Source organism: Lingula anatina, chromosome 1, assembly GCF_051362555.1.
Source record: "Lingula anatina isolate TDL-2025a chromosome 1, LinAna3.0, whole genome shotgun sequence".
Taxonomy (NCBI): domain Eukaryota; kingdom Metazoa; phylum Brachiopoda; class Lingulata; order Lingulida; family Lingulidae; genus Lingula; species Lingula anatina.
The window spans coordinates 23504157-23516623 of record NC_141767.1 but is presented as its reverse complement, the minus strand read 5'-3'; the positions used below and the strand labels follow the sequence as shown (position 1 = coordinate 23516623).

The following is a 12467-nucleotide window of genomic DNA, read 5'->3' as shown; positions in this document are numbered from 1 at the left end:
TTGAATTTCTTGTATTTGATGCAGCTTTCACACACTCATGGTTGGTAGACACACTGATCACACTTTTTGTTTCAAATTTCAATTCTATAAGTGGTCCAAATCATTTATTCCTTTGTGAAAATTCTGTACAGTTGTTTATCTCATTTTAGTTTCCCCATGCAAGTACAAAAGGTTACACAGGTGTAAAAGGTACATACAATATTGTAACTGACTCTGAAATTCGGTGGAGACAAAACAATTACACACGTTTTCTTCTAATATTGTGCTCCAAGCCACAAAAATTAAATCAATATGACACTGTGCAGAGAAAAAGATCAACACATCTTCATTTCTCTCCCAAGTTGGCAAGAAGCACCTAATTGCATTTCCATTCTTTAATTTAACATAAACTTTTTACAAACATGAATATTGTTCTTCATTTGAAAAATGTTTTCCACTACATCAAAAAAATTTTTTTTCAGGAATTTTGGTAAAAACTGCAGAAGTTTTTTTAATTAAAACCATTGTATATATATATAAAGTTTTTAAGTTGACAAATCCAAGAGGTGTTTGATTGAAACCACAGGACGGAAGATATTTTTTAATCTTTAGCTTATACTATATACATTGCAATATAAAGGGAGTTCAGTCAAGGCCCTCAAGTTCTGGATCATAGGGTATTGAGGGTTTGGCTTTTGTTTCTCCTACACTCTCTGCAAGCCTTTGAATTTTCTGCTCTGTTGTCAAAGTTTTATTCTCTGCTTCCTCTTTTGAGAAGTCCATCAACCGACTTTTGCCAACTTTTGATTGAGAGATATTACTAAGATTTTCCAATAATTCTGTAGACTGCCTTGCCATTTCAGACTGTTCATTGCTCGAACCTTTATTTGGGGTTATGTCCTCTACCAACATTTGTATGGGTTTTGAAGAAACAGGATCGTCTGTGGGCTTGTTTCCCTGTGATAAATCATCTAACCAGTCTAGGTCTTCATCTCCATCTAGAACTTCGATCTTGGGCTTGTAAACAGTTTCCTTTAAAAAATACAAAATTGTGAAAAAGGGATTCTATCTTCAAACACATGATCAAAATAATAACATTTCATCATTGAAGCTAAAACTTAACCAATGCAAAATTTAGATCACTTATAGAAAAACAAACACCTTGTAAGTACTCGTACCTCTTTATCTGTTAGGATTGGTTCACCTGTTTCATCAACATCTTCTAGATCTGGAATATCCTACAAACGATAAAAAAAGAAATGCAAGAAATATCATGACACATACCAAAGTGCTGTTTGGTCTCATAACCAAAAATTTTAACTTTGTCAAGTTGCAAATATCCAGTCTGAAACTATGTCAATGAAGGCATTTATCTTAATACATGTGTATCAGGATTTATTTAAAAACTAGAAATGAATGTCTATCCTTCTGTTATAGAATAAGAACAAAAAAACCTATTAACTAGCTGGTTAGATATTTAGTGATGTCTGCATTTTGTATCTAAAATAATATCAAAGATAATAGGATAAAATATTTGTTTTACCTCCATCTCAAAGTCCCCTGCAATATTAAGTGTTTCTATAGAATCCTCATCTGGAAGCTCTGTTATCAGTGTCTTCTTCTTTGGTTCTGGTTGTTCAGCAACACAACCTATTGTAAACAGAGAGAATAAACAATAGCAACAGAAAAACATAAAAATTAGCATGAAGGTTATCTACAATAAGAAAGGATACCGCTACTAAATCTAACAACATTCTAAAATAACAAACATGTATACAATAATATGACTAATTTCACATTACACTGCGGTTTCATATAAATATATTTTTTATAATTTTCAATACATTCCTAAAACAGAGCTAATGCTCATAAACATGACAAACCTGAAACTATCTCCTCAATGAACATATTGGTGGAATTCTCATTGGAACTTTGTTTTTCGCGTGTGAATATGGAGCCTGTTTCCTCTATATTCTTTGGTCTGATAAAAGGAATTTCTTCTGGTTCTTCTGATATTTGCAGATGGCCCGATTCAGACTGGTTTGCCTGTGATTCTCTAGCTGCTGAGCACTGAATGTTCTTTGCATTTTCTGTCTCAGTCTTGGTCTCCTCATCACCTTGCTGAAGTACATAAGTAAATTATAGAAACAAATCTGGTATAAAACCATTTCACTACTCCCATGTGATACCAAATGAAGATTTTTGAATTAAAAAATTTTTGAATTTTTTCATTCTCTAAAAAAAAATTACATGCTTTTACAAGTAGAATTTCAATTTCATATTCAAAAAAATTGTAACCAATTTACAAACCCCAAATATGTCATTCTGCTTTGTTTCTTTGACCGCAGGTTCCTCAGAAGCATCTTCTGGAGGGTTCTGAAACCAAAATGATTAATAATAATAACATAAATCATTGTTTATTACAACAAATATCAATTAAAAAGGATAAGCCATTTTCCAGCAAAATGTACGTGTATAAACATACATTTTTTTCATTTAAATTACATATTAGTAGTATTAGATCAAATAAATGCCTTAATTTAAAGCAGTGAACTCGTGTTTACCCTATTAATGTTGATGGTCTCCTGTGTGCCATCTTCCCTAGTAACAGTAACATTTCCTGATCCGTACAGCCAGTCAATAGAGTCCAAGTCACATTCCATCTTCACATTATCTATACTTTTCCCTTCAGCCACTAATTTGTCACGAACTTCCTTCTCCAGTCTTTTTGCCACTGCTTTTTTTCTGATATCCATCATAGCTGTGAATTGATAAATAATAAATTATGATCACAACTCAAAACAAGTTAGCATATGTTCAGTTGTAAAATATTTTCCTCTGTAGGGTGGACCATAATTTTGTCTTCATTGTATAACAACTCCAAAATGTACATTGGGAATTGGTTTTCTATTCAAAGTTATCAATTTATTTAATATCACACTTACCATCAACATTGTCAGAGATTTTCTTCCTCTCTTCCGCAACCCATCTATCCCGCTCTGCTTTCTCAGCCTCCCTTCCCCCTACAGCCCATGCCTCCACACATGCCCGTTCCTTGGGAAACACAGGCCGGTCATCCAGGTACGTCAACTCCTTTAGTGTTGCAATTACAGTCTTTCTGTAGTGCTCTATCTTCCTTATCACTGGGTTACCCATCATGTTGAGTACCCTAAGGCTTTTCATTTGAACCAGCACTTTTAAGAAGGCAGGATCTTCAATTTTGTTATGGGACAAGTCCAGATTGCTGATGGCGTCACACTCGACCAAATGTTCCAGGTCTTCTGCTGTTGTCAGTTTGTTGTGGCTGATTAGCAGAGTGCCCAGGTGTGGCAGGCAAGCTGAGTAAATAAAACATTGCTTCAATAATAAATCAATTTAAAGTGAATATACATAAAAACTAGTATAATAAGTGACAAAATTCCTTATTGACAAAATATCAATTTCCACTATTCCAGCTTATAGATGCTGTTATTTACATATCATTTTTTTCTTAAAACTTCTTTCTGACATTATGTGTCACCTTTTATACGCTGTCAATTGTTTTACATGTAGTATCACTTCCACATATCCTATCATGGTTGCATGCTGCTATAAATTAAATTAAAAGCATACACTCACAGAGGTTTTCAATTTTGCTGATCAGGTTGTTGCTAAGGTTCAGAGTGGCAAGGTTCTGCAATGGCTCGAGATTTTCAATTTTCTTGATCAGGTTTTGATGTAGGTACAAGCACCTCAGCTCCTTTTGGTGGTCAAGGTTTTCGATCTTACTTATTCCATTGGACTCTAGCCACAGACATTTAAGGCCTGTGTACTCCTCAAGGGACTCAATTTTGAAGATACCTATAATCATAAATAGGACAAATGTTCATGCACTGCCTACAAAATGAAGGATATCAGTCTGTAGATGTGCTAGTCTTTAAATATTTGCTCTCTGCCCAAGTAATTTTTTACTCTCTCTCTCTCTCTCTCTCTCTCTCTCTCTCTCTCTCTCTCTCTCTCTCTCTCTCTCTCTCTCTCTCTCTCTCTCTCTCTCTCTGACAAATCAAAATCCGACTACTCAGTAATAAACAAATTAGACAATGATATTCTAAAAACCACTATATAATAAGCAAGTATTCAAACTTGTAAAATTACTTTTAAGACCTACCTTTATAATGTAAGTAGAGAACATCATTGAGTTCAGGTGTAAGATAGAGTTTCAGTGCTTTACAATGATCCCTTAGCATCTTCTTATTCAATCTAAATTAAAAGTAAATAAACAAAATAATAGACATTTTATGTAACTGCTGCCAACCTTATAAGCCACACAGTTTCAGATGCTAGTCATTCCCATAAGGCAGGAGCAGGACTTGTCTAATTTTTAGACTTCTAGCACTAGGTTTTATTTTTCTGTATTATCTGTATAAATCGAGTGTGGAAATCAATGACAAAAATGCATATGCTTGAAACTGTGTCAGAAATGATGGAATTGATGGATACCAGGCTAGGGTTAGGTAGAGCTAATTTACCAGATAACATTATGAGTCAACAGAGAAACTCATTGTACTGTTTACACAAGTATATAGTTGAAGGGACAGTTATTGGAATATTGAGAGAGGTTTCAACTTACAGCTAGGCATAACTGAAGATAGTTCTCCAAGTCAACTTTACCTATTCCATTAAGAATCCAGCTTAAGTGTTTATAAAAGACATAACTAATACTGCTAGAGTCTGACTATTCAGTCTAGGGCAGGATATCAACTAAATACTGATAGAAATATTTCAGATAAACACAGCGAACATCAGTGAATAGCCAATTTCTTTAAGAAGAGAACACATCAAAGTTACAAATGTCATTTTTGATAATTCAGTATTGACATAAGATTATGCATTTAACTTATCATACACTTAACATTTTTAACATTTAACAGATGACTGAAGTGAGAAAAAAACAAAGATGCATAATCCTACCTTGGCCATTTGTCTTTTTCCTCTTCCTTTTTTTCTGTGTCTGCATCCTTTTGGCTCACACTCTCTGAAATGCATAAACTCCATTGATTCATTTTCAGAAAAAAACTTTGAATTTGAGGCACTGATCAGTTAATTTCGGTATTGTGCTCACAGTTGTATAAAAGGACTCTAATTTAGTCAATAAATAAATAAATAAAATAAGAATTGTCAATTCGTATAACTGTTTACCTGCTTGAGATTCCTCTTCTCTTTTTTCTTTAACTTTATTGTCTTCCTCCCCTTCTTCCTTGAGTTTTTCTTGCATAATTTCATCCTCCCCTTGGATGTCCTTAATTTCAATCTTATTTCCCTCATCTACACATATTGGTTCATCATCACCGATTTCCTCTATGAGTGGCATGATTACCGCACTACAAAAAAGATAATGAGGAAGATCTAGTAAGAGCTAGATTAAATGCACAAAAATAAAAATAAATAAAATAGCGAAAAATTGTTGAAGGCGGTTTTGCTTTCTAGATAATTCTACGTGTACACACAATTCAACATTTGTACTGTTCCAGTTAAGTTTTTAATCGTAAGCATAACTTTGACTTATAGGAATGAGTAAGACTTCGTTAAAGAATGCCAAAACAGTATTTGCAAAATACCTTTAACTAGTGAGGGTCCTATTGCTGCTCGAAATTCAATTTTGGCACGAATACCTGTAAAGATTTTAACCTCGCACCTGTTTACAGTAGAAAGTGTGTCAAGATGGCTGGTTAGCAACACACTTGCCAACGACCGGATATGGAATACATTAAAGCATGGATGCAGTTTTATGGAAGTAAAATTAACACTTTTTATCTAAATTTTCTCAAAAATGGCTTTTCAAATTAAAAAGAGAGGAATATGGCTCTATGAATAATTTACTTTATGAAATATAGGTGTTATAGCTGTTAGGTATTTTGGTTGTTCCGCAGTACACTGACATTCAATCCTAAAGTTTTAACAACCGGAAGTCACCGCAAAGAAGCATCGGTTTCAGTAGATTACCGCTTTCGGATAGATAGCTACAACTTGCCGGTGACTTGTGCATGTTCAACACGATAAAATATGTCACAAAGAGGAGTAAAGAGAAAGATAAGTGGCGAAGACGATGAAGGTACTTTTGAAACAAGGAATCACTTCAGTTCACTGATATTGGCTTCAAATTAATTGTATTTCTTTCATTCGCAGGTCTGTCAATAATACTGTAGTATATTAATTCCTATAATCATCACCTTTGTCTCAGATAATGGGCATCAGATTTGACCTGCATTTGGATTTTAACTTAACTAATTCTTGCATAGACTGATCTGAGTCAGATACCTTACCAGCAGTTAGTAATAACATGGAGAAGAAGTGCATGTAATGCTTTGTTCTGAGGCAGCAGGGCACTGGCACGGTAAAGCAATCATTTGTGATAGTGGCGCAGCACTGCAGTAGCAGCTGGCACCCCATATTGGTGGTAGGCAGAAAAGTGAGGAAAGAACGAGGTGCAATTTTTATTTTTAAAAAATTGCAAACATTGTTGTCTTTTAAAAATGAAAAAAAAATCGAAAATTTGAAACAACTGATTATATGTTACAGATGGGGATTTAGAACCAGGCCAAATGTTTGTAGATGGTCAGACCAACATATCCAGATCAGGCAGGGTTCGTAAGAAGTCTGCCAAACTGTTAGGGATTGACTATGCTGACCCAGAGGAAGTGGAAAAGGAATTTACAAAACCAGGAAAGGTATGCCTATTGCCACTGTTAGAAATTAAGGCTGGACTGTCTGCCCAGGGCTGACAACTTTTAGTATGGGCTGATAAGTTTTACCACCCGGCAGACATTCAGTCCAGCTACTTTTCAAGATGGCTGGACTTTCGGTCCAGCAACTTATTTTTCTAAGAGGCAAACTGGCTATTGCTATAATAGTTTTTCCTCATGATATACAACATTGTCTGTATTGAATGTCTTTTTTAAACATTTTCAAATAACTAAGAAATCCTTATAAATATATTTTTACATGCCAGTAGTCTAAATGCTTGGATGTTGGTATAATGTACACCTTTGCCATTATGTATTGAAAAACCATGATCCATTGTGATATCATGTTAAGATGAAACTGTTTTGTGATACTATATTTATATTTTGTTTCCTTTTTCTGCTACCTGAAGGGTAAAGGAAAGGCCCAATCTCCAAGAAGTCCTAGAAGTGGTGACAGTAGTGCCTCATCTGTGTCAGAATTAGGAACTCATGGTATTTCAATTTAAGGATTAATGCAGTTTAAACAGCTTATCAATGGAAAATGAATGCCAGTATTTTTTCTGCAAAATGTTGTTTGGATATTATCAAAAATAATTGGCATTTTCATTTTTTTAGTGTACCGAAGTATATGTAGTCACACACATAGAAAAAAAGTGTACATGAAGTTTAGTTATTAAAGTGAAATAAGTGGGAAGTAGATACATAGTGCATATTTAGTGCATATTTGCATAATTAAGTTATTTACAATATTGCAGTTTCAACAATTAATGTATTTGCAAATATGATAAAACATTGATGGCTTGCAGTTATATCAAGTATGCATATATATATATATCTTGAACACGTCATTTCAGCAGAGAGCACCAGCCCCAGTATGATCAAACTGTTGCTGAATAAAGCCAATCCACCATTAACAGCCCCATCTAAATCTCCAGTGTCGTCACTGCTCCCTGGCGCAGGCTTTGACCCTACTGCAACTACACCTAAAAGGTCTAAGGGTAAGAAATCAATCCCAGCAGATGAAGATGTATTTGATCCTCCAGGAGAAAATCCCAAACAGGGCGATGGTGACCTCAAACTCAAAATCCACCTGGGGTCTTCTCCCTCTGTACAGTCAGTTGGGGAACAAGACATTAAAAGTTCAAAAAAGAAAAGTAAAAAGGAAAAGATGCCTCCGCCTCTTCCTTTGGACTTTTCATCAGAAAATGATAATGTCACTATCAAGGAGGGAGATGGATTGAAATTAAAACTCATTCTGTCTCCAAACAAAGACAAACCATCTGATTTGGAACCTAGCTATGATTCACCAGAAACAATGAAACAAGAGGGTAAGAAAAGTTCTAAAAAGGGTAAACAGGCAAAGTCCATGAAAGCTGAGCAGACTGCATTGGATTTTTCTCCATCAGTAAGTGGTAGTGCTACAAAAAGTGCAAAGAAGGGCAAAAAATCTAAAACCAAAAACATTTCTGCAGAAAGTCCATCTTTTGCCATGTTAGAGGATTCAGTTTCTAGTGGTAAAACAGAAGGTGAAGATGCAGATATATCTCATGATAGCTCCACAGTTGTCTCCTATGCCGACTTCATGCAGTCCATGCAAGAAGAGGAAGAAGAAAGAAAGCTAGAAAGGTCCAACAAAAAGAAGAAAAAGAAAGAAGGAGGTGAGCTACTTGGTATATGTTTTTCAATATAAATTAATTGACAATGGCATAACACTGTCAATTGAATAGACAACTTGTCTAATAAGATACAATTTCACCTGTTAAAATTGTTGTGTGATTGTCTTGTGTGCTGGCATGTCTAATTTTTTTACCGTACACTTTCTGTCAGCAGTTTTTATTTATTTGACAGTTCACCATTAATTGAACTGTTCATTCTTCAGAAACAAACACAAAAACATCTGCCAAAAGGAAGAAGGCAGTCCAAAAGCCCCCAGAACCCAACCTTGTATCTGAAAGTGAAACCAGTATGGATACCTATCCAGAAGGTATACGTTTAACAGAAAATGTCAGGTTTTTAAGCTGAAGGAGACAGACTACAGTAGTCGACAAGGCATGTTAGGGTTACAGGTTCCATTAACATTGTCACTTGGAAATGAACTTTATACATAGTTGTGACCTTTTCAGAAGGACTAAAAATTTTGCATCTTTCACTGCATAATTTGAATATGATTTCTAACCATGGTAAAATTAGTCAGATAATTTTATTGAATCATAAAACCCAGTTTTTAAATTTTCCATGATCAGTTCCTGAACCAAAATCATCCAAACGAAAGAAACAGAAGCAGCCATCTAAATTTGATGACAGCAGTTTTACTCTAGAAGATAGCAGGGATGAAGTAGATGAGAGTGAAAGTCACACAGAGGGAGAACTCAGTGAGACACAGGATGAAGATTGTATAGAAGGTAGACCTTTGCATAGTGGTTATACACATTTTTGTTCATGTTTCTCTGAAATCTTTTTAAAAATTAAAATTACTGATCTTGTGAAGGAGTTTCACTCATAACACTGTTATCCTATTTGCAAAGATGACAAACTTGACTTGAAAATAAAAACTTTCAAAAAGATTTTCATTCTTTCTAGAAGAGTCTGACTCAGCAGATGCTTTGAGTACAGATGCTGAGGCTTCTAATCAAGAATTTGCAGTGCCAGCCCCTCCTGATACTTCACTGTATATGAAACTGAAGAAGCCAGGATTGGCAGAAAAGAAAAAGAAAAAAGGAAAATCCAAAGAAAAAAAGGTGATGTGCTATATATTATGAACAAGCTGGAAAAGTGAGATGACAGTAAAATAACATTGCGTAGTGCTGGTATGCATTTTTTGCCAGAAAGCAGCTGTGAGCTGTTACATCCCTTAAACACAAAACCTTGTAATGTCTTCTCTAAAATTTACAGAGATTCATACATCCAATCCGTGGTCACATTTAAGATCCAAATAAGCTGTTACAGTTAGTCTTAGCATTTTTATATACAGTGTCTGTATATATTCTGATCGGTCTGTCTGTCCATGTTGTCGCTGTCCAATGCGTGCGTGTGCCCCACAACAGCCAAATGGTATTTTTGTTTTATTTTAAATTTACTGAGTGGCTTTATTTGGTAAAAAGGCAGGTTGATTTCAAAATTGGCATGGTCAGTTTACATTTATGGTAAGTATTCTGTTTTTTCCACAATTTTGGTGACATTTGCCTCATATTTAAGTGACAAACCATATTTCTGCTTAATTTTAAGGTAAAAATGAATTTTTTGCATGTATTTGTTGATGTTTCTTCCTTTTTGGTGTCTGTATATTTGCTAGCTTTGCTGTCTAGTTACATGTTTACCAATGATTATATTCTTCATTATTTGCATTGTTTACTATGTGCCACAGAAGCATGGTGGAGCATGTGTGATGAAGATGTTGAATTTAATATTTTAGGCTAGAAGAACCCGTGCTCCCACAGCATATACACTGTGGTGTAGTTCATATAGGCAGAAGATTGTAGCACAGAACCCAGGCATAGGTAATTAATACACTTCACATAGGTGAGAAAGAGATGCAAAGTATATATTGGTACTTCATGTCTTTAATAAATTTTGCCATAAATAAAACCAATGCATTTTCCTCGATATATATTTGTAATAAGACAGGTCAAAATGTATTAGTTTGCTCAGAGTCAAAATTATAATACAGAAGAGGAAAGTCTATTTGCTATTCATTCAATGATAATATCTGTACTATTTCATTCAATTGCACTAACCTTGTATTTATAATTCAAAGGAGGCAAAATTAAATGCTTACTACTAAAGATTGGTGATAGTGTTTTTAAAACTATTTATTATTTGATCAACATTTTAGACTTTGCCAACATAAGCAAGAGACTTGGTGAGATTTGGCAAGCCTTGCCTGAGAAGGAAAAGACAGTAAGTAGTTTGGGTGAAATACATTTTCCATGATTTTATAAGAAATAGAGTGCAAGCAGTTAAAAGAAAAGATTTTGAAACGTGACTATTTTCTTCTTTTTTACTCAGTTGTTTAAAACTAAACAAATGAAACTGCATTCATTTTTGTTCCTTGTATATGACATAAAAGTTTAAATTAAAAGGGAAATAAGCATTTGTGTACTAATGTTAAAATCTTTTAGAATATCCAAGCAGAGAATAAGGAGGAAGGGTGCCTGTGACTCTGTACTTAAGGTAACTGGTCTCTTTTTATCATTTTTAATTACAGTCATGGCGGAGAAAAGCTAAGAAACTTGCTAATAAGGGTACAAGCCTTATAAGTACAGGTAAACCAATGCCCAAAGGAACACACTTGATGAAATCATCCACAGCTGTGCGTCACGGAGGGTCCAGGCCCAAGGCAGCAGTTGCATCAGCTGCAGCTGCCTCTCCCCCCAGCTTGTCTGCTGCCTCAGATGCTCTTAGTCCATATAAGGTTGGTGGTTTCTTTTGTAAGCTTGACTGTTGTGTGTGTGTGTGTGTGTGTGTGTGTGTGTGTGTGTGTGTGTGTGTGTGTGTGTGTGTGTGTGTGTGTGTGTGTGTGTGTGTGTGTGTGTGTGTGTGTGTGTGTCATACATTGATAGGTGTTAGTTTTTAAACTTGTAGGATAATCAAAAGAATGTGCAAACATAGTTTTTCAATCACCATAGATTGGTGACTTAAGTGTGAACTTAACTATTTCATACTTGGGAGTTTTCTAGTATATTTTCCCCTAAACTACTTTTGGGCCTTGCCTCTGAATAATAGTCAGAATGTCACCTTTTGACCATGTGTTTTATTATATCCAGGTGACTGGAACATCTCCATTAGATGCTGCAGCCCACCTGAAGCTGCTGGGAGAGTCTCTGAGTATCATAGGTACCAAGCTGCATGAACATAGGGTAAGTTATCTATCAGTGTAACACCATTCATTTTGGCTGCTTACTTCTAATTTACTTTAGATATTTTACGATTTTTTTTTATTGATTGATTAATTTCATCAATGTATGTTACAGTAGAATTGTGTGTCTGCATGACTTGGGGATGTAAAATTATGGACTCAAATTTGTTTTTAACATAAATTTATTTCAGAAGATTTTGTAAGGCTAAAAATGTATTTGATAGATTGTGATGTTCTTGTACATCCTCAGGGTCACATAGCAGTGCAGGGTAGCCTGTCAGTCCTCCTAGACTCAATGATCTGTGCCCTTGGACCATTACTTTGTCTGACAGCCCAGTTACCAGAAACAAATGGCAGCTCTCATGAAACGCAAGTTAAAATACTGGACAACATTGCTTACATTATGCCTGGACTTTGAAAATAAAATCAAACAATTAACAACCCCTATTGGGAAACTTTCTTTCTATGAAGTGTTTAGCGTGAAGGTGTTCATGACAATAAAGCTGTGAAGTGAAGGGAATTCACATGTTACACTTAACCATTGTTAGCTGCTGATTGATTTATTATTGGGTTAAATTGCTACCCATGATCAGGCAACCAGCAAAGAGTTTTAAAGGTCAGTGAATATCTTGGGTGGGTTTCTGGAGTAGAAAAGTGAAAAGTATGAGAGAATTCTCTTTTCCCGGTTGTTATACTTTAAGATATTGTCAGAATCGTGGTTCTGGGATCCACTGCCAAACCTGGATAGTACAGTTTTGACTCTTACCTTCCTAGTGCATTACTGGATAAATATGAGGTCAAGTGGTCTGTTAGGCAACAACTTAAAATCACATAATTATGTTTATGTGTGTACTATGATGAAGTGTTGTACAATAAAGTGGAATAAATTTTACTTTATCTTGTAGTCTATC

General features: G+C 35.1%; 2 protein-coding genes across 5 annotated transcripts; one reads left to right on the top strand and one right to left on the bottom strand.

The window, feature by feature from the left end:
• Positions 1–117: 117 nt before the first annotated feature.
• LOC106157172 (uncharacterized) lies at positions 118–5729 on the bottom strand. 2 transcript variants are annotated; one of them, XM_013532701.2, is made up of 12 exons: positions 5577–5729; positions 5158–5339; positions 4930–4993; positions 4127–4218; positions 3598–3819; positions 2925–3317; positions 2544–2740; positions 2290–2355; positions 1863–2100; positions 1523–1629; positions 1158–1217; positions 118–1011 (listed from the first exon to the last, which is right to left on the bottom strand). In XM_013532701.2, exons 2-12 carry the CDS (start codon positions 5327–5329, stop codon positions 625–627), a joined length of 1998 nt encoding a protein of 665 aa, XP_013388155.2. In that variant the 5' UTR covers positions 5330–5339; positions 5577–5729; the 3' UTR covers positions 118–624. The 2 variants fall into 2 exon arrangements, with proteins under 2 accessions (XP_013388155.2, XP_013388154.2); XM_013532700.2 differs by lacking the exon at positions 5577–5729 and having other exon boundaries at positions 5158–5451.
• A 165-nt stretch (positions 5730–5894) lies between these two features.
• Positions 5895–12453, top strand: LOC106157164 (uncharacterized). 3 transcript variants are annotated; one of them, XM_087014372.1, is made up of 12 exons: positions 5895–6070; positions 6538–6686; positions 7112–7193; positions 7559–8359; positions 8581–8685; positions 8945–9103; positions 9282–9439; positions 10114–10198; positions 10534–10598; positions 10906–11112; positions 11465–11557; positions 11807–12453. In XM_087014372.1, exons 1-12 carry the CDS (start codon positions 6022–6024, stop codon positions 11972–11974), a joined length of 2121 nt encoding a protein of 706 aa, XP_086870498.1. In that variant the 5' UTR covers positions 5895–6021; the 3' UTR covers positions 11975–12453. The 3 variants fall into 3 exon arrangements, with proteins under 3 accessions (XP_086870498.1, XP_013388143.2, XP_013388142.2); XM_013532689.3 differs by having other exon boundaries at positions 7556–8359; positions 9285–9439; XM_013532688.3 differs by having other exon boundaries at positions 7556–8359.
• The last annotated feature ends 14 nt before the right edge of the window (positions 12454–12467 follow it).

What these genes read in the sequence shown, in the direction of transcription:
- LOC106157172 (XM_013532701.2), bottom strand. Translation starts at nt 5,329, where the DNA reads ATGCCACTCATAGAGGAAATCGGTGATGATGAACCAATATGTGTAGAT. An exon ending in AGACCATCAACATTAATAGG is followed by an intron (nt 2,356 to 2,543) that starts GTAAACACGAGT and finishes TTTTGGTTTCAG; the next exon opens with AACCCTCCAGAAGATGCTTC. An exon ending in CAGGGGACTTTGAGATGGAG is followed by an intron (nt 1,218 to 1,522) that starts GTAAAACAAATA and finishes TATCGTTTGTAG; the next exon opens with GATATTCCAGATCTAGAAGA.
- LOC106157164 (XM_013532688.3), top strand. Translation starts at nt 6,022, where the DNA reads ATGTCACAAAGAGGAGTAAAGAGAAAGATAAGTGGCGAAGACGATGAA. An exon ending in GAAGAAAAAGAAAGAAGGAG is followed by an intron (nt 8,360 to 8,580) that starts GTGAGCTACTTG and finishes TTCATTCTTCAG; the next exon opens with AAACAAACACAAAAACATCT. An exon ending in GAAAATCCAAAGAAAAAAAG is followed by an intron (nt 9,440 to 10,113) that starts GTGATGTGCTAT and finishes TTAATATTTTAG; the next exon opens with GCTAGAAGAACCCGTGCTCC.